This window comes from Vulpes vulpes, chromosome 10 (genome assembly GCF_048418805.1).
Source record: "Vulpes vulpes isolate BD-2025 chromosome 10, VulVul3, whole genome shotgun sequence".
NCBI lineage: Eukaryota > Metazoa > Chordata > Mammalia > Carnivora > Canidae > Vulpes > Vulpes vulpes.
In genome coordinates this window covers 1,727,206-1,750,703 of record NC_132789.1, presented here as the reverse complement: position 1 = coordinate 1,750,703, position 23,498 = coordinate 1,727,206, and the positions used below count along the sequence as shown (strand labels likewise).

At 48.7% G+C, this 23,498-nt stretch overlaps 1 protein-coding gene across 39 annotated transcripts in view; it reads right to left on the bottom strand.

Moving 5' to 3' along the window:
- Positions 1-23,498, bottom strand: part of RIMBP2 (RIMS binding protein 2) — a 221,612-nt gene that overhangs the window by 138,820 nt on the left and 59,294 nt on the right. For 6 of the 39 annotated variants that reach the window (XM_072722628.1, XM_072722627.1, XM_072722613.1 and 3 more), the window contains exon 3: positions 2,621-2,766. The exons of 28 other annotated variants lie outside the window; for them this stretch is intronic. In XM_072722628.1, coding sequence (XP_072578729.1) covers positions 2,621-2,695 — 75 coding nt within the window. In that variant the 5' untranslated portion in view covers positions 2,696-2,766. Of the gene's footprint in view, positions 1-2,368; positions 2,767-21,436; positions 21,528-23,498 lie in introns of those variants that run through there. 5 more of the 39 variants (XM_072722617.1, XM_072722645.1, XM_072722636.1 and 2 more) reach the window with 2 other exon arrangements.

The following is a 23,498-nucleotide window of genomic DNA, read 5'->3' as shown; positions in this document are numbered from 1 at the left end:
TCCTCTCTGAAAAAAGTCCCTGCAAACTCTTGCAGCATTTTTATAGGTTTAGGAGTTTATTTTGTACCATCAGACCTTAGCCCATCTGGAACTGGTTGCAGCATGAGGTCTGGAGAAGGAATCTGACAGCATGTGTTATTCAGACCACTTAGACAGGTGCTCAAGCTTCTCTGCTTATGGAACCATCCTGCCTGTCCACCGATTTGAACTGAAAACTCTTTCAGAAACCTGGATGGACCTGGAGGGTATTATGCTGAGTGAAGTGAGTCAATCGGAGAAGGACAAACAGTGTATGTTCTCATTCATTTGGGGAATATAAAAAATAGTGAAAGGGAATATGAGGGAAGGGAGAAGAAATGTGTGGGAAATATCAGGAAGGGAGACAGAACATGAAGACTCCTAACTCTGGGAAACGAACTAGGGGTGGTGGAGGGGTAGGTGGGCAGGGGGTGGGGGTGACTGGGTGACGGGCACTGAGGGGGGCACTTGACGGGATGAGCACTGGGTGTTATTCTGTATGTTGGTAAATTGAACACCAATAAAAAACAAATTTATTATAAAAAAAAAAAGAAACCAAATTCTTCTGTGCGGTAATGATAATAATAACAAACCTTTACTAAACACATACAATCTGCCAAGCACCGTGCTGGGCACTTTGGACAAGGCTGATATCCTTCACCCCACCTTTCACCCCATCTTATCAGCAGGACACTAAAGCATACACAGTATACAGCAGCAGTTCTCAAACTGGAAGCCCCCGGACCAAGGCAGTAGCATCATTGGGAACTTGTCAGAAATGCAAATTCTCAGCCCCACCCCAGACCTGTGGAGGCAGAGCCTGTGGGGCCCAGCGGCCTGGGGCGGAATGACCTCCAGGTGATCGTGAACCCCCACCCCAAGCCTGAGAGCCACTGGGGTGGGGATTTGCCAAGTGCCACACAGTGGGTAGGTAGAGGAGCAGACCCTGACCCAAGCAGTCCTATTCCGGGATCCACGTGGGTAACTGCCACATGCAGCGTGCCTCAGGAAGGCATGCTCGTCTCCAGGTTTTCTGAGCAGAGCACTCAAGGGCTGTGTTTTCTTTCACGGGGATGCCCCACCTTTGTGTTCACTGATGCTTTAAAATCTCCGAATATCTAGTAGCCCAGCCCTCCACCTCACAAGGATTTCCGAATGCCATTATTTCCTGCACCTGATGACAAGCAAAGCTGAGAGGCTGGTAATCATAATAATAATAACTAATAATTATAAAATAATAGCAATAAAAACAGCTCACGCTGGCTAAGAGCCCACCATGTGTGTGGAGCAGCTTCCGTGGGCTGCCTCACCTACTCCTTGAGATGGCCTCCCAGGCAAGCCCAGTCCTTGTTCCTCTTTTCAGAGGAGAAAACTGGACAAACGGGGAGTTCAGGCAAGCAGCCCACCTGGCCCATGCACTCCAGCTACCAGACCCTCTGGGAGGGGTGGGGGTCAGGGAAAGTTCTCAGAGAGAAGAAGCTAGGACAGGGGCCGATTGGTGCTCCAAACGGAGGGTGAGTCTGATCTGAGCCCCACGAGGCTTCATGGGTCCCCATAAAGAAATGTACCCCCTATGAAAATCCCAGACTTATCTGCACATTGGAATCACAGGGGACGCAGGCCTCACCACGGACCAGCTCAGCCGGGCTTCAGCGGAGGGGCAGACACGCTCAGGAACGCTCTTCCCAAATCAGTTTCTGGGAAGGTTCCAGGCTCTGACACTGGGACACGGCCCGCTGAGCATCCCTTACATCTTTACCAGACACTCACCAAAAGATCTTCCATGCAGAAGCATCTATGCCAGAATGACAATCCCCACCCAAAAAAAAAAAAAAAAGAAGAAGAAGAAGAAGCAGAAGAAGTTTACCGAGGAGCCCAATGAAAACCTGTCTCTGTAATGAGCCCTCTCAGTGTGACACTGAGCACCCAGGAGACAGGAACCCGCTCTCGAGCAGCATCTCGACAACCCCCTGCTGGAGCGAAGTCTGTCACTGATGGACAACACACCTAATTACTCCTAATCAGCAGCCACCATCTTCCCTAGAGACCAGAGGATAGACTCCCTGGTGCAGAAGCACAGAAACCAGACAGGCCCAGAGCAACAAGTGTGCACTCACAGCCTCACTCTCTCCTTCACCGTCAGAGCCCCTGCCGGAAAAATCACCCCCACGAAGCACCATTAAGACCTCCAGGCTACTTCAGGGCCTCCCGCAGCCCTTGCTCATCAAGGGAAAGCACGCATCTTTTGGTCAGAGCCAGAGCTGAAAATCTTGCCACTAAAGGATTACAGGTGATGTTAGAAAAATAAAAAGTTCTCATCTGCACAAAATTTACACATGGAGGTGCTCACGTTTCTCCCGGACACAAAACTGGTCTGTGATCCTGGTGGAGACAGCCTCTTGCTGGGAACAGCCACGAAATTTCACTTTCCAGTTTATCTCTGATACTTTGTAAGCAATGCGGTTCCAGGACATCATCCAGGAAAGGTTGCATTTGCAAAGGCTCCACCTTCCATTTTACAAGCAACATATTCCCCACCCCGAAGAGGTGTAGCATGGGGCACGTGGTGCATGAGATGCCCACGCAGGGAGCAGATTCTCACCCAGAGCCATGCTGGACTGGCGGCGGGATGCTGACCCTGGCACTGGGCATTAACAGGCCACCGCAACAAGACCATCAAAATCCTAGAGGACAACACAGGCAACAGCCTTTTTGAACTTGGCCACAGCAACTTCTTGCAAGATACATCTATGAAGGCAAAGGAAACAAAAGCAAAAAATGAACTATTGGGACTTAATCAAGATAAAAAGCTTCTGCACAGCTAAAAAAAAAAAAAAAATCAACAAAACCAAAAGACAACCTCCAGAATGGGAGAAGATATTTGCAAATGACCTATCAGATAAAGGGCTAGTTTCCAAGATCTATAAAGAACTTATTAAACTCAACACCAAAGAAACAAACAATCCAATCATGAAATGGGCAAAAGACATGAACAGAAATTTCACCAAAGAAGACATAGACATGGCCAACACGCACATGAGAAAATGCTCCGCATCACTTGCCATCAGGGATATACAAATCCAAACCACAATGAGATCCCACCTCACACCAGTGAGAATGGGGAAAATTAACAAGGCAGGACACCACAAATGTTGGAGAGGATGTGGAGAAAGGGGAACCCGCTGCAATGTTGGTGGGAATGTGAACTGGTGCAGCCACTCTGGAAAACTGTGTGGAGGTTCCTCAAAGAGTTAAAAATAGACCTGCCCTACGACCCAGCAATTGCACTGCTGGGGATTTACCCCAAAGACACAGATGCAGTGAACTGCCGGGACACCTGAACCCCGATGTTTCTAGCAGCAATGTCCACAATAGCCGAACTGTGGAAGGAGCCTCAGTGTCCATCGAAAGATGATGGATAAAGAAGATGTGGTTTATGTATACAATGGAATATTCCTCAGCCATTAGAAACGACAAATACCCACCATTTGCTTCAACGTGGATGGACCTGGAGGGTATTATGCTGAGTGAAGTAAGTCAATCGGAGAAGGACAAACATTATATGGTTTCACTCATACGGGGAATATAAGAAATAGTGAAAGGGATTAAAAGGGAAAGGAGAGGAAGTGAGTGGGAAAAATTATGGAGGGAGACAAACCATAAGAGACTCCTAACTCTGGGAAGGGAACAATGGGTAGTGGAAGGGGAGACGGGCGGGGGGATGTGATAACTGGGTGACGGGCACTGAGGGGGGCACTTGACAGGATGAGCATATGTGTTGGCAGATTGAACTTCAATAAAAACAAATGGGAAAAAAAAAAAAAAAAACAGGCCACACCAACATGTCTCCATCTCATCAAGGGAAGGGCTTGTTTTCTCCTTGGGGTATGGACCCTCAGGTCCCATTCACCCAGTCAGCTCGCTCTTGCTGCTAAAGAGATGGATTAAGTCTGATTCTCCAAGGTCTTGAGTAAAGTACCAGACGCTCACTTTAAAAATGAGGAGGTTAATAGAGAAAACACTGTAATCCTCTGATAGACTCTTGCTAGCTTTCACACGGACAGAGCACGCATTAGCTGGAATCAGAGACCATGCATTCCCACATGGAGCAGGGTCGGCAAACCTCCCTGTAAAGGGCCAGGAAGTACACATATCTTCAGATCTTGCAACTTATACTACCTATGTCGCCACGCCACACTGCCACTGCAGAGCAAATGCTGCTGTGTGTGTGGCTGTTTCGAGAAAACGTTATTCACCAGGTAGCAGGCTGGACTCAGGCCGCAGTTTGCCCACTCTTCTGAAGCACTGAAAAGTGAAGAGAACATCAGAGCTCCCACAACTGAAGTATTTTTGAAGACATCTGAGAATAAAAATCCTGTACTAAGCCGACTCTCTGTGAAGGTGTAGGGCTGCCATAACCAACTGCCACTAACATGGTAGCAAAGAAAACCTTCAGGGATCTATTTCAGGGTTCGGGAGGCCAGAAGTCTGAGAGCCAGGTGGGGCAGGGCCGTGCTCCTTCCAGAGGCTCAGGGGAGAATCCTCCCTGCCTCTTACCACTGCTGCTGGCCACCGGTGCTCCAATCCTGACATCACACAGCCTTCCCTTCCCTTCATCTCCTATAAGGACACCTATGATTGGATCCAGGGCCCATCCCGATGTTCAGGGGGGATCTTATCTAGAGATCCATAACTTAATTATTAATCTGCAAAGACCCTTTTACCAAATAAGGTCAGTTCACTCATTCATTCGGGGGATTTGGGCATGGACCTATATTTTGGGAAGCCACCATTCAATCCCCTGCAGATATCTTAAAAAGTATTTGTTGTTCTGAAATGCAAATTTAGCCTGGCATCCTGTGGTTTATCTGGCAGCCTCACCGAGGTGTTGAGTCTCAGCATTTCTTAGCAGTGCATCTGCTGAGCAGGCTCCCAGGGGCCTATAGGCAGAGAAGCAAGGAAGAGGCTGTGCTTTTGGGGTGGCTGGCAACATGTACAGGAACTCACCTCTGGATCAAGGCTGTGGGGCGGTGGTCAACCATGTCTCCTGCAGCTGGATGTGAGACATGTAGTGTTCACATGACTGCTTCACGGAGGAGGGAGCAGCACCAGGTATGCTAGTGACCTACAGGCTAGCAGGGTCCCCCTGCACCTGTACAGCTGGGCCACAGCAGGCTTCCTCCTGCCCACCTGCCCCCATGTCCACAGTGTGTGCAAGCTCTGGCCACCACAGACAGCACTCAGAGAACGGTGTCGTGGCCAACATGCAGGCTCAAGGAGAATCCCCTAAGGAGGGCTGGTTTGTGTATTGGGATATAGCTGACAAATAAATGTACACATTTCAAGGTGTACGGCATGATGTTTTGTCACGTATACACTATGGACTGGTCACCAGGACCAGGCTAACAAGCATAGGCACCACCCCACAGAGCTACCTCTCTCATGTGTGTAGTGAAACCACTTAAGATCTATGCTCCCCAAGGAGGAGGGGTTTCCCCAATGAAAGAGACCTCTTTTTTCTTAGTCCCCCAGGGCAGCCTGCCTCACACCTGCATCACAGAGCCAACCACATCTAATATAACAGGGCTGTCCGTTGGAGACACTCAGCTATGCATGGTCTGCTTCTCTTTCCTCACCAAGACAGACTGAGCATCAGTCTCAGGCTGTGACTGAGCGGCCTGACCCTCAATCCTAATTTCTCACCATGTGACGGATATCACGGGCAGGCACTTCCTCGAGAAGTGTCCTGCAAAATGTGGCTCATGGCTTACCAGGTCTCTATATCAGTTGAAGGGGTTGTGCCCAGTATTTTGCAAAAAAATGAGAAAAGAATAAAAACAGGACAGAATGGAATAGAAGGCCCCGGACCGGACTGCATCTAGAGAGTCAAATATGGAATCTGTCTTCCATGGCATGTGCGTGAACCTGCGGATACCATATCTCCTTGTACATTTCTTCCACAGTTCAAGGTAAAAAAAAAAAATGTCCAAAACATGCCTGTTCTAAAGTTACAAGTCCCCAGAAATAGTTTGGATTCACTTTTAACTAGAAATCATCTTCCCTCCCATTTGGGTGGGAACATAATGTCCCAAGGAAGCTATGATTCCCCAGGAGTAACAGGACTCTAGTGCACAGCACTGGTGACCATAACAATGACAGCAGCCCACAGCTGCTAACTGCCACATGCTGCAGGTGCTACTGCAATGCTTCACCTGAGTTACTGGGGCTTCACACCTGTAACTGGCCCATAAGGTATCCCCTGTGAACCACTGCAAACACAAACCAGCTCAATAAGGCACCCAACGCCTTGTGGGGTCAGAGCCTGGCCTTGACCCCAACTGCAGAGCTCGACCTCACAAGCACCACACATGGCTTCTCATGTGCATCCTTCAGCTCAACTGAGCCCATTTGAATTCCATCTTTCAACCAATTTTTCCAATTGCCTTAAATAGTTAACGGCTGCACTAGCTCCAGGATTACCCAAGAGCCTTGTGTTAGAGACAGGTGTGCATGTTCACACGCCAAAGGAAGAAAATGAAAATGCCACCCTCAAGATTCTGGCCCCAGTGCGCAGTGCCTGGTATGGAGGAGGACGGACACCCTCGCAGCCAGCTGAGCACCGAGAGGCTCGAAGCCCGGAAATAATGTGCATTAGAGGATCCAACAGAAGGACTGACATGCAGGTATGGAAACAGATGGCATTTTCCCATCCAGACAGAAGCCTGACATTTATGCCATCACACCACCTCTTTCTGAAAACCTGCCTCAGAGGTACCTTTCCCATCCCGCACACAGCAGTCTGGCCAAGGAGTAGGCTGCAAAGGCCTCTGAGTCACCAAAGCAGACGTTGCAAAACCATGTCCCCACGTCAAGCGGTTGGCTTTCCTGAAAACCATTTCAGAGCCTCACTCAGGACCCACTGACTCCTCATTTACACACAGGTGAAACTAGTCTGCTGACTGTGTCTCCAATTCATAGCTGACTCAGGCAGGCAAGCAGGAAGCCCCAGACAGGTACATGGGAATCTGTTCATAAAGAAGCCAAGGACATTGATGCCAACAAGCACATTTATTGAGCACTTACTGTGAACTGGTCATCATGCCTGGGATACCACATGCATTGCCTCAACTAATACTCACCAAACCCAGGAGAGGCCTATTCAGTCCCTGCCTACTTCAGAGGCAAGGGAACCCTGCCCAACATCACACAGATGCAAGACAGGGATGCAAACCCAGGCTTCAGTCTCTAAGACTCATGTTCACAGCCATGGTTCTATAGCAGCCACCTACACGTAGGAGGCCTTCCTCACCTCCACCTGGATCCAGCCTCAGTCTCCAGCAGATCAGAAGAACAGAGACAGGGTACGGCACCACTCCCTGAGCCCCCCTCACCATAGCACAGTCCTGATGAGGGCTTCTGGCTTCTGCAGCCAAGCTGCCATGTCACCCCTGCCTCCCCTTCCACTTTAGGGACAGTGACAGCCTCCAGCTGCCAGACCCTGGTGGCACCACCACCCACTACTGGTTCTCCCACACATCTGTACACAGTCCCTTTGTCTTCTTGGGCATCCCAGCTGAGAGTGCCCATGGTCTCTTGCCAGGACCCTGACCCAAACATTCTCTGCAATTGCCAAACTCAACTTGTGGGAGGAGCTCGAGGCACTGGCTGGTGGGGCAAGCAAGTCTAGGGATTCGGTTCGGTTGGCCCTCCTTGTCAAGGCTAATTCACCACGGATTCAACTAACTGGAAGAGCCACCAGCAACATTAGAGTCACTAGCTAAACAGAGTCAGTCCAAGTTGCCAGAATGCTTGACCTCCAGTCAAGACCAGACAAACCCTATCAGCTGCTGGGGGGCAGGCAAGGGAAAGGAAGCAAACTCACTGGCACATGCGATTCTTTTATTTCTTGTTGGATTGGCAGCCACTGGGTTGTGGTGCATCCATCAGGCTGAAAAGCAAGCTATGTCTATGGGTCAAAAATTAATTTACTGTCCAACCTGGCTTCCAGCTTTATGCCTTAATCGAATTTTGTTATGACAGCGGAGCTGAGCTCCGAGGCAAAGCTTTAGTCCAGTCTAGAGGGCCCGTCATTTGGGGAAAGGTTTATGAGCTCCGTAATGTGATTATCCTCCGGCACGCACAGAATGCTTATCTCCAAAGTCACTCTGAATTCACCCTGAGTTCTCATGAATATGTAACTAGAATACAGTTATTGATCTACTTCTTCAAAGACATGCTCAATTGACATGAGCCTCCAAAGAGAGAGACAGAGAACTTGGTCCTATTGTGGGAAAGCCAGTCTTTGGAAATATACTGTAATTAAATTAAACATTTCACTGAGCAGCTACTGTATGTTAATTGGGTAAATGAGTATGACATCATCCCTGCAGAACTAGCAACGATCCTTCAAGCTAAGTAGTACATTGATGGACGGGTTAGAGAGGCTGCTCTTTATACTCCCCAGTAGCCTCTGGCAAAGAGAGGTCTCCAGAGATTTCTTTCTTTCTTTATGGCATGTTTTGTATAGTGCTGACAGCCACATCCCAAATATTAACCCCTGTTACCCTCACAGCAATCCGAAAATTGGTGTCATATTGTTTCCATTTTGCACGTGACGAAATAGGGATCATCTTGCCCATCTCTCTCCACAACTTAATCTACCTTAATCATTTCAGCCCTGATGTGGCCAAGGTGCACTCTGCATTGTGATTTGGGCTGGTCGTGACTCAGACACACCTTTGGGGTCATGAGGAGTGTCCTGTAATGCCTCCCTTCCATTCTGAGAAGTCTCCTTGCATTTCCTGGGGCTGGTGTGGATGGTGTGCATGTGGCCAGAGGCCAGGTCGTCCCTGTGCATGTCCGGGTGGAGTGTGTGCTTCCCCAGGGCCCGCTCTCGGGGTGCTGTGCCCCTTCTCATGGACCACTGGCAGGATGACCACTGACTTCTCCTTCCTTTTTGGTTGGATCTGGTTCTTTTAGAACAAGTGAGGAAGTATTACTTTGGCAGCTCAAAAATGGAAATATTGTAATTATATTTCTTATCTATGAGAATATGAGAATCCATCCTCAAAGTGGTTTGTCAGCAGCAATTTACTTCCCTAAAAAGGAGAAAGACATAGTTCTCATTTACACCATTGAGGCTTTCAATTGAGTCATTATTCAGCAAAGTGATCAATATCAAATTATCTATCTTGTCTTTATTTTATATTTTTTGAGACTATTCTTTCTTTTAAAGTTTTTTTCTTTTTTAGTAATCTCTATATTCAACGTGGGGTTTGAACTGATAACCTCAAGATCAAAAGTCATATGCTCTTCCAACTGAGCCAGCCAGACACCCCATGCACCCCATCTTGCCATTATTTTAAAGCCAAAATTGACACCATACTTCATATTCAGAATGTATTTTAAAGTATTACATATAGAAAAGGAAATAAACGGGCACAAGTCAAATTCAAATTGCTAATAAATGCATGAGAATGTTCAACCTCATTCCTAATCAAGGATATGCAAATTCACTTTCCATCAGATGTGCAAAAATATACCAATCTGACTCTATAGAGTACTGACAAGGTGGGGAGCTTGTCCGCTTACACAGTACCTGCTAGAGGGCTGATGGGCAAGATCTTCTAAAGAAAACGTGTGCATGCCCTATGACTATCCCCAGTAGTTTCAGCTGGATTGACACATGTGTGCTCTGGGAGGCAGGTGTAAGCAGTGTCCATCACGGAGAAATAGAAAACCCCCCAGTATGGCAGTGGATATGGACCCTTCATCAGCCCAAATACATCTCCAAGACCTAGTGAGAGGGAGGAGAGCAAGCTATGGAATCCTGTGCCCAGTATGTGATATTTATGAAAAATCTACATTAAAAAACTATATAATTTCTAAGAGGATAGAATAGATGGACATAGGCTTACAAGTTTATAGATAATATGTAAATGTGTATTTAAAAACTTGGAAGGATACACAATATCCTAACAATACAATGGATGTTTCTGGTGCTTGAGGTGAGTATTGGGATAGAGTCTATAAACTAAGGAGGAATTTAGCTTCTTTTATAATGCCTGATTTATTTTAAAGAGTAATATGAAAAAAAAAAGATTAATGTGTACAATTGATCTGGTCTTCAATAAATCAGTTAAGTGAAGAAAAAGGTGTTTTCAAGTAACTGACTAAAAGGACATTGTGGCAGCCGATATAACACATGAAGCTTGATTGGATCCTGGTCCAATAAAAATAAAGGACACAAAATGTCCTGGGGACAACTGGGAAGTGTTGACTATGGGTTGAGTATTAGATGATATTGGGGAACTAACAAGGATTTTTAAGTATGATAATGATACTGTGCTATCTGTAGGAAATAACCTCATTTTTAAATGATTCATGATGAAACCATGAAGTAGCACAATGTGTTTCCAAGCAATCATTCAGAAAAAAAATAGGTGATAAATAAACTAGCAAATAAGATAAATTTTTAAATGAGTCTGAGAGGTGTGTATGTGAAGTTTGTTGTAGTATAGTTTCCATTTCTCTATGTGTTTGGCATTTTTCATAAGAAAATTAAAAGGTAAAGGGCAATGTGTAACTTTTTGAAAGTATAAACAATCAAAATAACTGGAAGCAAATACAGTAAAATATTGGCCTGATGATTCTGTGTGATGGGAAATGTATGTGTATTATTTCCTTCCCTATAATTTTCTTTAAAAAAGAAAATCTCCCAAATTTAAATTAGTACTGAGAACATCCTATTCCAGGGATGACCACCACCTCACTATTTTTCCACCACTAAAGGCCCAAAATAGGTTGTAGACGTGAAGCCCAGATTTCCAGAGATGTAGAAGCATGGTGCATAAGAAGGAATTCATTCACCTGCTTGGCTTCCCTACTGCATCAAGGAGTGGCCGCAGTGACCCTGGGACTGGGGGCTGTGTGGATGGACAGGCTAAAGCTGGGCCTCAAGGACAGACAGGCAGAAGCTGAGCACACTCCCATCCAAACCTCATCTGAAAGTCTGCACTTGGTGAAACGCACATTTCCAAGGCATGCTATGGACTCTGAACTTACTGTATCCTAGAACTTTCTTCTCATTTTCATATTACAACCTGTGCAGATCTTGGTCCTGCTGCTGGAGGATGGCTTTTGTGTAAGTGAAGTCTAACACAAGGTGAAGTGTTGAAAGGCTACAAGCAATAGTCTAACTAACCATGACAAAGAACAGACATTCCCGAGCATAAACACTGCTTGTCCTGACTCAGAAGTCTAAGACATTGAAATCTTAATTTTTGTTTGTAGATTCGGGGTAAATTCTCTGATAAGCATGTACATGGCATTCACCCATGAACCTGAACATCCAAAAAACTCTCATGGAGTGTCTGATACTGGCCCCCCTTGTGGGAGTAGGGGCCCTCCAGATGACTGCTCAAGCTCAGATCACAACAGAACCAGCTGACTAAGGTCAACATACTGGACTGTGCTGGGAGCAAGCAGCAGGAGAGAACCATAGCCAACCCCATCAACACGGCAGCATGCAGCAGGTAAGGGGTGGTGCAGAGAAGCTGGCCCAGCAATGGGAGGGCAGAAGCTACCAGAAAGTGCCTGTCCCCTAACACAGGGATTTGCTGCTAGGATGGTATACTCCAACTCTTGACTTTCCCCTTGCTTCACTCCACAAAGACACAGGATTCTAGAGCACTCCCAGCTGGCCAAGCTCACATACCCAACCTTCCCTTGCCTCAGGGTAGGAAGAGGAAAAGATATGGCAGAAAGAGCGTATGGAAAATGCTTTGGTTTCACCAGTGAGTGGACAAGGTACCTGGACTAATAATTGAACAAAACTACACACAACATGGAATACTACTCAGCCATCAAAAAAATAAAAAATGAAATCTTGCCATTTGCAATGCTATGGATGGAACTAGTGTAATAAGTCAGAGAAAGACAATTATCATTATGTCACTCATCTGAGGAATTTAAGAAACAAAACGGAATTATAAGGGAAGAGAGGGAAAAATAAAATGAAATCAGAGAGGGAGGCAAACCATGAGAGACTCTTAACTTGGGAAGCAAACAGGGTTCCTGGAAGGGAGGAAGGGAGGGGACACCGTAACTGGATGATAGGCATGAAGGAGGGTAAGTAATGTGATGAGTTATATGCAACTGACCAATCACTGACCTCTACCTCTGAAACTTATAATACACTGTATTTAATTAATTGAATGTGAATAAAATTTTCAAAAAGTACTAAAAAAAACTACAGGCAACAGGGATAGACAGAAGCTACAATGGAACCAAGGCACACATGGGAGGAGAGGCTTGGACGCGAGCAGGGCTGCCAGCTATAGACCTGTTTACATCATCCTACACAAGCCAGCTCTACTTGGACCTGTGCAATTGGCGCCCACCCAGCCATTGCAAATAGCCTCCTGGCAACACTGGCATTTCCGGGCGTTTGGGGGAAGTTTCAAGAACCCTGCAGGGTCAGAGGGACTTTGCAGGTCAGGCCACCTGGTGAGGTTGGGTCTGTCTGGGGTGGAAGAGGGCAGTCCCAGCTCCACAGGGTTGAAGAGGTTCCTCCACACCCAGGTAACTGTTGGATCAGTCAAGACCCAGGCCAGGGGAGATAAGGGGAATTGGGCTCTGCAGGATGGAGAGCTGGCCCCCCTACACTCACTGCTGTAGGACTACTGGTCTAGGCCCTGGCTTGTGGTGCAGGGCTTCCCTGGTCCCATTGGAAGGACCCCCATCCCATCCAGAGGAAGCGTAGCTGCCTTCTGCTGCCCTGGCTGCACTTAGCTAGCAATAGATGCTAGATAAGAGTTCAGGAAACACCAGGTCTGGGTCCCCTCCTTCCTTTGGGTGGGGAACATAAAATGTCCTGCTGATATTTTGTTTCCCCAGTCCTGGGGCCCTAACCAGCCCCCCTTTCTCCTCCTCTCAGGTCTGCTCTGCTTGCCTCTGGCTTCATCTCTGAGGTTCATACTTGTTTGTAGCAGGGAGGGTCTACACTGTCTTGCGTGAGCCACAGTTGGATAATTTCTTAAAAAAAAAAAAACCTGACTATGTGTGTCGATACTTAATAGATATTTTAAATCAGTGAACCTCTGCCTCTTTGATAAGGAAAGACAAAAGGGTAAAAACAAAATCTTATTTCTTGGCAATCTACATGAGATTAATGATGAACACTTTGTGACCCATGAACCCATAAGTGATAAATGATGTCATTATTAACTACAGTTAGTAATACTGTACTGTGTGTTTGAAAGTAGCTGAAAGAGTCCTCAACACAAGGAAACAAAATTCTGTAAGTATGTGGTGACAGATGTCCACCAGGCTCACTGCAGGGGATCATTTCTCAATATATACAAATATCGAATTATGACATTGCACACCTGAAACTAATAGAATGTTGTATGTCAATTGTACCTCAATAGAAGATCAATCTTCTTTCTATTTTTAAGAAACCAAGCAAAATGCTCTTATAAATTGCATCAACCTCCTGCCCTCCCAGGATGCCTGTGATGCTGTAGGAACACATACTTGTTAGAAATCTCTGGCAAAACTGGCTCATAGAAGATTCAAGCAAAGGGTGGTGGGGATCATCTGATCCAAGGGCTCAGTAAGTAAGGGCCAGTGCGGGAGTGATGGGCCCCAGGCCCAGGGAGACACAGAAGTGCGAGACTTCCCAGAACTCACTCCCCTCCCCTCATCCGCCTTCTCCTCCTGGTCTCTCTGGCTGCAGCCTGTGACATGCATAAAGCCCAGGCTGGTTCCCTGGTCCCTGCATCCTCCACTCCACGAGGAGACTGAGCATCCAGTGCTTTATTTATCTTCAATGCTGCCTTCTGGTCCTCAGCTGAAAGATGTGGCTGCCAGATCCAGGCCCTCACTGTAGTTATAAATTATAGATATTAACAGTGCTGGCAGCAAAGCCACCCCCTAACAGGCAGGATTTACTGCTGGGGTGGGGGAGGGTGCTGTGGGAAGTTCAGGAGGTTTACACAGTCATGATTTACACAGGCCCTTGGTCTGGGACTGCATCTGACCACCTTTCCTGAGACACCTCTATTCTAGCCCTGGCACACACGATAGAAAGTCTTGGATTCCTGCTCAAAATGCCATGAATTGCACACTTTATGAAGAGCTCGTGCCTGGGAAACCAGACATAGGATGCGTGTCTGCCCACTACCTACCCATGAGCTCCTTACATGTTCTGGATGAGAAGTTCTTCAACCTATAGGGCTCTTCTGAGGGATGACTCCAAACCAGAGGAAGAAAGAAGTCGGGGAAGGTTGTCCTTGGATGCCATCTGGTACCCAAAGCCGGTCTGGTGTGTCCTCTGAGAAGTCCTCTCCTGGACAGTTCTGGGAGATCCCTCCCAAAAAGGCTATGGGACCCTCAGTAATCAGGTGTTCACCAGAGTCTTCCAGAGACAGCTCGACAGGGCGGGGGCTAGGACAGGTCACACTGCACCCCTGGCCATTGAACACGGTCACATCGCTGGATCAGAGAAGACAGGTGAGTAGAGCACCTGCCTTGGATGACTGGTAAGTCTGTCCCAATTGGAGAGCAGGTGCCATTGGCCTCACCTTCAGGTCATCAGAGGCTCGAGTGTGGCCCAAGGACTATTTCAGTTGGCCAGGGGAGGATTTTTTTTCATCTACATTTAAGTAACTTTTTAAAAAGATTTTATTTATTTACTTGAGAGAGAGAGAGAGAGACCAGATGAGTGGGGGTATGGGGACAGAGGGAGAGGGAGAAGCAGGCTCCCATTGAGCAGGGAGCCTCATGCAAGACTCGATCCCAGGACTCTGGGATCATGACCTGAGCTGAAGGCAGACGCTTCACCAACTGAGCCACCCAGGTGCCCTACACTTATATAACTTTAAAAAAATCATTTTGGATTTTTTATAAGGTGCCGCCTTTTCTCCCACTCCCTTATCTGCTTGGTTTGGGCTAACCATCAGGTCCAGAAGGCACGGGTCACTGTGGGCCAGATTCTCTGCCATGTACAAATCCCCACCAGAAATGATTTGAGCCAGCTCCTCCACAAATGAAAAGAAGCCCTGTGTCAGGGTCGTGGAGACCACCCTGGGGTACAGAGAACCCCAGCAAGACTCACCGAACTCGGCATACAGTTGGGCTCATGGCTGTGACTTCTAACAGCAAAGGGACACAGAGCAAAATCAGCAACAGGCAAAGGTGCATGGGGCCAAGTGTGAGGGAAGTCAGAGAAAGCTTCCAGAATCTTCTCCCAATGGAGTCATGTTCAACTGGGACAATACGTGAGGAGCCGCACCAGGGAAGATGCAGGGAAGATGCACCTCGAGAGATGCAGCCCCAGGGCCTTCACGGGGGATGTCACATAGGAACCCCTTGCCTGGCACATCTGAAATTCCAGACTGCCCAAGGGAAAGCAGGCGGTCAGGACGGACCATATGCTACGTACAGTCTGGACACAATGAGTCCCTCTTTTCATTTAGGGGATGGTGAAGACATTCCCAAAATCCAAGTTCCCATCACCAGCCAGGAGCCGGTCTCGCCAGTGGGCCTGCAGGAATGGCAGCTGTGGGCCTAGAGGAGAGAGCTCTTTTGTGCACAGCCCCCCCCCCACCCCAGCCAGGGTGCCCAGAGGAGAGACGCGTACCTCCTGCCCCGCTTCGCCTACACACCAAGCCTGCCTGCAAGCTGCATGAGGAAGCAGAGCCTCCCGGGCTGTCCTGCTGCCTGAGAGCATCATGGGCTTGGCCGCCTTGGCAACCAGCCCTGGCCATTTCTAATAAACAGCACATGATTATTTTAGACTCTGATTGTCACCTTGTTTTCTGCAACGAGACACCAAATGCCTCTGAGGAGAATACATGCTCATCAGTTTGCTGTGGGTCCCACATCTCCCAGTCCATCTCCTGAGCCTTCTTCCCTGATTACACCTGCAGTAGCAGCACCTCTGACCGCGCCCCACCCCGCCCCACTGCAATGGCACAGGTGAGCTGCACGCACACAGGTGTCCCCTCTCGCCCCCCCCCCAAGACCCATGCATTCCACCACAGAACATAACCCGGACAGTTTGGAAAGACCTGGAGGAAGCTGTGTAAGATGAAGGGCAGGAGGGCGTCCGGCGGGGCCAGGCTCACGGTGGGACGGCCTCCTTCTCGCTCACCACGACACCCAGTCCTCCCTTTTCCCCTCCACCATTCCAGAACCTAGCACTGACCCCGAGGACCACAAGGGCCTCCTGCTCCAGCCCTCTCCGATCTCTGCCTCGGCGAACCCCGAGGGGCTCACAGAAGGCCCCCGCCCACCTCTGGCATGAACGTACCAGCTCCCCACGGGCAGACAGGGCTTCCATGTTTCCAGCCGCCAGGGGCAAGTGGCAGCCCTTCAGAAGGGCATATCTGTGGGCACCTGGGTGGAAACAGGCTGCATCTCGGGGCTGACCTGGAGGAATCCGTCGGGAGAGTGTTGGGGCAGCGTGGGGACAGGGCCAGCGGGGCCTCCGAAAACACCGTGCCTCCCCCACCGTGTGTCCAGGAGACAACGCAGCAAGCTCCTAGCTGCAATCCCCAAGGCAACACGCTCCGGGGGAGCATGAACAGGGGGTACAGGGACTTGTGTGTCATTACAGGAGGGGGAGAAAGGGAGGCAAGTGTGTTGCCTGAGCATACGGAACACGACACGGGTCTAGGTGGGGAACTGCACACAGAAGCCTAATAAATCCTGGGAGCACCATTTTTCATGCCCAGCAATAGGCATCTCCCCGAGGGGAGGTGCATGGGTTTCAAACCTCTGCCCACGTGGCTGCAAGACCCTGTGGACGCATCCAGAACAGCGAGGCCGGGAGGCCCCACAGGTGAGCATCCCGTCCCTGTAGCTGTCCCTGACCCTCGGCTCTGGACAAAGGCATCTGATGTCTCCCCTTTGGCAGGCGTGAATCTTACTACCTGTCGGGAGAGGGAAGCACTCAGATGCACACACGCAGAAATATGTTGAATTTTTAAAGGGGCCTACAGACTGTGCTCTATGTCCAAGAGCAGAGGATGTCTACGGTTACAGACCAGATACCCTACACGTGTCCCATAGGACAGGTTGGAAGCCGTCCAGGGTGTCCTGTTCCATACCAGATGTCTGAAGAGGACCAGACACATGCACACATATGCATGGACACACACGCATACACGTGTGCATGTGCACATCGGTCCCTTTCACCAGCTGCCCCATCTCCATCCCTTCACTGCCATCTCTGGCTCTCACCATCATCAGTAGGGCTTGTGGCTGGTGCTGTTGCAGAATTACCAGAATAATAGCGACAATGGCATCTACTGAGCATCACCCTTTTGTTCTCAAGTCTTGTATAATGAGCATGATTGTTGTTGTTGTTGTTTCTTAGTGTCTCTTGTTTTTTGCATGTCTTTTTATTGGAGTTCGATTTGCCAACATATAGTATAACACCCAGTGCTCATCTCATCAAGTGCCCCCCTCAGTGCCCATCAAGATTGTTAAATCCATTAAACCTCAGGTGTTAACATCTAAGGAAACGGGCACAGTAAATCCATCCACCAGTCGGTCAAGGCCTGGGACATGTCTTGTATGAGCCAGGCGCTATTCCAGGCAGCAGTGAATGAGCTAGGCAGAGGCCTAGGAACTGCCCTGTCTGGTTCATGCAGGGCAGAGCCTGCTCAGGTGGGAAGACAAGGTCACACTCTTTCTATATCTCCAGGAAGCAGCAGGCAAAGAGCTGGACAGGAAACAGGACCAGAAGAAGCAGAAGCAAAGAAGGGGCAGCTCTTCTCCAGCATGGAAGCCACAGAGAACTTGACAAAGCCCTGCCCAGTAGGGAAGGACTGTAGCTCTTATGGACTCTGGTCCCCCAGACCTGGTGTCAGCTGCCAGCCCAAGGCTGGGGTGCTAGGACCCCATTGCTACTCGCGGAGTTGGGAGGGAGGCCTGGCCTCGAGGCCTTTCCAGGCTCTGCTGCACTGAACTCCTCCAAAGGAAGTGCAAAACCCCATCTGTGAACATGAAGGGACATGAGACTCAGGGACACTGAAGCCTAAGCCCTCATCCCGTAGCTGGTAAGAGATGCAACCAGGATTTGAATCCAGGTCTGTCCACGTGCAGATAGCATGTCTCCCTTCACCAGACTACACTGTTTTTTCCTAGCAAACACTGCCCTGGGGTATGAGCTAGGGGTTCAATACAAGCTCCATCACGCTGGCTCTAAGGATGTACCAGTTCCATCTGTGGGCAGAAGTGACAGGTCTCATCCTGTGTCAGCTTGACTTAATGCTACAGACTGCCTAGAGCACAGCACTGAGGATTCAGAGGCTGAGACCAGGCTTGACAGGAAAGAGCACGTGGAGAATCAGAGATGTGTGCCATAGGCAAGAGGTCGGCAGTCTCGTGTGTGCTGGTTACGACATCTTAAGTTGCTAAGAGCAACGCCAAGGGCTTCCGGTAGGGCTAGATCAAGTGGCTCGGATAACAATGCTCAGTTTCTTCCCATGGGTCGAGGCTGCCTTCCTCAGAGCTGGCTTCCATTCCTCACTCCCCACATGATTGCAGGCTAGCTCTGATAGATCCAGGCGTTTTCAGCTTTCTCATCCGCATCCAGCAGGAGATGGAGTATACCTTTATGGCAGCGTGGCAACAATCCCCAAAGCTGCTCTGACTGGACTGACCCAGGCCATACATATGGCTCTGACAGCATCTAGAGGGGCAGGAGGCACCTGGCAGCTGGCCCAGGTCACATATTCTGTCTGTAGCATCAGGGTAGAGTCTGCTTCCCTTGAGTATCATGAATCGAGAAACTCAGAGAGTTGTGGACCGGCCCTCGGAAACTTCCAGCCCCCCTGCATATGACACCACTGCCCTGGAGGCTCATCCGTCCCAGAACTGCGGGTGCAAGCCATCCGTGCGTCTCTCCCCCATTGCCTTGGCGGGGGGGTGGCGAATCGAGGAGACGCCCTCTCTGGTCTGTCCTCTGTTATCCCAGGTCTGCACCTCTGCCGACAGAGGGGGCCAATGCCAGGAAGGACCTCCTAATGTCCCTACAATAGTAGGTCTCCATATTACCCACCCAAGCAGCACCCAGCCCTGGGTGAAAGATGTTCCCAATGACATATCCATTCTTTTTTAAAGGGTAATTAACAGTCTAACATTTAACCTGATTTTCTCGGACTTTTTGTGTTGAGCTGGCTAAAGAAGCAGTGGATGCAATTAAGAGGAAACACTGAGTGCTGATTACAAGAGGCATGAATGATTATTTGGACAATAGATTAAGCCCCATCGCTGATACTGCGATGGGCAAACTGCTAACTAAGGGCCCCGTGAACATCATTAATTCTTCATTTGCAAAATTGCTTTAGGTATGTGTGAGCTTCTTAAAGTTCCAAAAAGACTCAGAGATCTACAGATCAGTTAATAAGTCCACATTTTTCTAACCCCTGGACAATACCTCTGAGCTGTCCAGACAACATAAGCTGTGCGTGCTCTGGAGAAATAATTGAATTTGTGCACTTCCTATTAATTCAGGACTTGGGTCTATCTGTAGACCTTTGAGGACGGAAGGCACCTGCTGTGAATGTCAGAACCTACATATTCACCTAAATGCTTGACATGGCCAAGAGCCCTCTTTGCCCACTTTCCCGAACCTTCAGCTGAAATGAGAGCCATACCCCTCTTCACCAAAGGAAAGGCATATGGCGGGGATGGGATGGCTCCTTCTCTGTACCCAACGTGTTTTCAGGTACACACTTCATTAATCATTGATTTACAGATAAACAGCATGTGCTGCTTATTTTTATAGTCTCTCTACTATTTATTTTTTTCAATGAGGAGGACTCTGTTGGTGCTGAAACGTGTTTGACTCTGTAACATCTGGGTTGAAGCCGTGCACTGGATCTGAGTAACCAGAATCCAGCTGGATCTGAGTAACCATGTTGGCTTCCTTGTGTTGATTTTAACTTTTTTTTTCTTTTACCTTGTATTTCTAGCAGGATGTCCCACTCAGTCTGGTGAAACACAGTTTCTTTCTCAAATCGACTTAACACGTTAATGGTAAATAACATAGAATCGTATTGTAAGCGGTAGGAAAGATGCTGAACAGATAGGGAAAAGGTCATGGAGGTGCTGATCCTCATAGATAGACGTTTGTGAAACAAATGAACTCATTATCATCTATCTTCCAAACCCAGAGGTTTCCAACTCTCTGCTCGAACCATCCCTAACGATCATGCTGGCTACCCACCTTCTTCCTGTGCCAGTGGCATGAGTGGTTACCACTTTTCTTTCTTTTTTTTTTTATTTTTTTAAATTTTTATTTATTTATGATAGTCACAGAGAGATAGAGAGAGGCAGAAACACAGGCAGAGGGAGAAGCAGGCTCCATGCACCGGGAGCCCGACGTGGGACTCGATCCCGGGTCTCCAGGATCGCACCCTGGGCCAAAGGCAGGCGCCAAACCGCTGCGCCACCCAGGGATCCCCGGTTACCACTTTTCTGAACCCATATGGCCTTCTTACCATATCAGATTCATTCAGCAGGTAGTTGTGCCTTACTCCTTCCTAAATCATCCACAGTATACAGAGCAGGAGCTGTGTAATGTCTGATGACTGAACTGTTCCCTCTTCTCCTGGGCCTCTAGTCCTCCTCCGGGAAGCCCTTCTTGGTCACCCAACCCGGTGTATTTATTTCTATGAAGAATCTGTCTTGGTTTGCTCTGCATGCATTCCCAATCCTTCTGGTTCTAATATCCCAATTTCCCTCTGGGAATTTTCTGTTCTTCTATTCAATCCACAGTGGGGACAAGACCCCAGCCTAGCCAAAGTGCCACCTGTCCTCAGCCAAATAATTGTTCAAGGAACAGACTATGTCTCAGATCGATTGCCAAGCATGTCCCATCGGGGACGATCTTGGGACTTCTGTTGAAGCATCAGTAAGACGCAGCTTCTTCTTCCCACTTAAGTTTGCAAGGATAAGAGGTCAGCCTAGAGCTGCTAGTGGCCACCACATGGGAACAGTGTGCTGAGAGGCAGCTGGTACAGAAGGAAGGTGGGGCAGGAAACGGAAAGAGACTATAAATCCTGATGACGCCACTTCAGTCTCTGAATCCAACCTTTCCTAAAATCATTCCTTCAATAAATACCCTGTTTCGCTTAAGTCAGACTGAGTTGACTGTTCCTTACCTGAAAACAAAAGTTGTGGCTAGCCATCCTTTGAAACCCAAAACTCCATCTCATCTCTACTTATCCACTTGAACAGAGATAAGTACCCTGTCTCTGTGTCTGTGCATGACCTTCAGAACATATGAGTCCTTGGATTTGGTGCCTGCCCCAATCCTAAGTTACAGCTTCATTATGTTGGCAAGGACTCTATTTCTGAATAAGGTATATTCACGGGGCTGGGGCTTAGGATTTGAACATACCTTTATCTGGGGGGTGGATGTGCAGAGGGCAGCCCATCACAGCTACCGCGTTGCAGTTCCTGGGAGCATAGATGTCAGGATAGAGCCAGCCCTGTGGAAGGCAGGAAGGAGAGCAACAAACAGGGAGAACCAATAGGTGATGTAATGGACCTCATTGGAGGCCTGTGCCGAACCTGGACTTCCTTCCCCTGTGTCTCCCAAAGTATTCCTCCCTGTTTGAGCCACGCTGAATGAAGCTTCTATTATTCCTAGCAAGAAGCACTCTAAGGAAAATGGGCATAGAGTTTCCCAAGTCACAGATCTCATGAGGGTTGGATGGTCTCTGCAGAGCAGGACAGCTTCTGGGTAGTGACTGGGACTCCCCGCCCACCTGCCCCCTCCTCTCCTCTTAGCTTCTCCGTCCTACACTTCCCCGGTGTGGGGTGTGTTCAGCAGGCGATCCTCATCCCAGGGAGCGTGAGCTGCAGCTCTCTGCCTACCCCCGGGGTGGACACGTTTGAAAAAACATCCTGAAGGTGATGGGATTTCACAAAGGACTGAAAGTATAAAGCTTTCTCCTAAAGCATGGAGATAGAAATATTTTTTTTTATACTTCATACTGTAAATAACCTTAAAGTGAGAACCCCAGCTGTGTGGAAGGCTGTGCATGAACAGGGTGTAGGAGACCCGCAAGCCACACGCAGTGTCAGGGTGACACACAGCCCATCTGCAGAGGTGCGGAGGCAGGGAGTCTGAGCCTCCACCTCAGACATTCACCAGAGAGGAGTTTCTATCTAAAAGCCACAAGTTCACAGGCTTGTTGCTGAGACAGTTACAATGTTTGAAAACATAATTACCCAGCAGGAAGCTACTTGCAGATCATGGCATCAAATTGACAAAACTGGAAAAAGAAGTACGTCTTCCGGTATGTTCGTACATGTTCGATCTGTCACCCAATTACTCAGCAAGCTCCTGTGCTCGCTATGTGTCAGAGCAACATTCCCATTCCTGGAAATACTGAGGAACAGGACAGTACCCCTGCCCTCCCTCATGGAGTGTATGTCCCAGCAGGTCACACAAACCGCAGGCAGACAGATGGACAGACATACTTTCTGGTAGCATAGAGTGCCATGAAATGGGCCACTCACTGCACAAAACCAATTGCTGTGGCTCATGATGGGCAGCCTGTGTGCGTCTGTCTCTCCCAGAACCAAGCTGATGGGGCCCTTTACCTACCATGGGATCCTCCACATCATCCTAAGAACCTAAACCTCTCATTTGCAGAGTGGAGCTCATGCACAGGAGTCAACCCATGCTGACCCGATATGGAACGAGATGAAGGGAAGGTTTTGGAAAGCTGTCGTCCTGGATCAAGGCACCTGGGATGCTTTAATGTGAGGTGGGAGATGCATGGCCACCTGTTTCTGGAGTGGATGGTTAGTCCATCTAACAACGCCGCGTGGTCATGGGAACCAGACGCAGGCCACGGCCACAGGTTAAACATTAAGCTCCACCAGTGGTCATGTTCCCTTATGAGTCTCCTCTCAGAACCCAAGGCCCCTCTGTTGGTACTTGGCAGCTGGCTGGGCCCTGCTGACGGCATCTGCGGTGGCAAATGCGCTGTTGCCTGGTTACTAATTGGTGACAGGGAAAAGCCCTGGATGGACTACTGAGGGCTAGACATGGTGACCAGACAGCATCACTAAGGAGGCGGCCTGTGGGGAGCACACTGCGGGATGGAACACTCTTCACCCCGGCTCTTGGAGGCATCATGGGCCCCACTCACGGCCACACACAACATGATGGCATTTCTCTGCAATCTGCCCCCTGACCCTGGTGATTCAATGCAGGAAAACAGAAAAAGGCTCCCGGGTCCTCGTGACAACAGGGTGCACAGGACTGTGGGGCTCCACTCACCTTCCTTCTAGCCCCGCACCATGGCTGTGCTTCAAAGCTCTGCTGAGAATGGTAGTGGAGGTGCCTCACCCTTGCTTCTACAGCCACATCCTGCTGACTGAACACCAGCCCCATGAACTTAGGTCTCGAGCCAAGGGACCCAAAGACCAACACCAGTGGTTTGAGC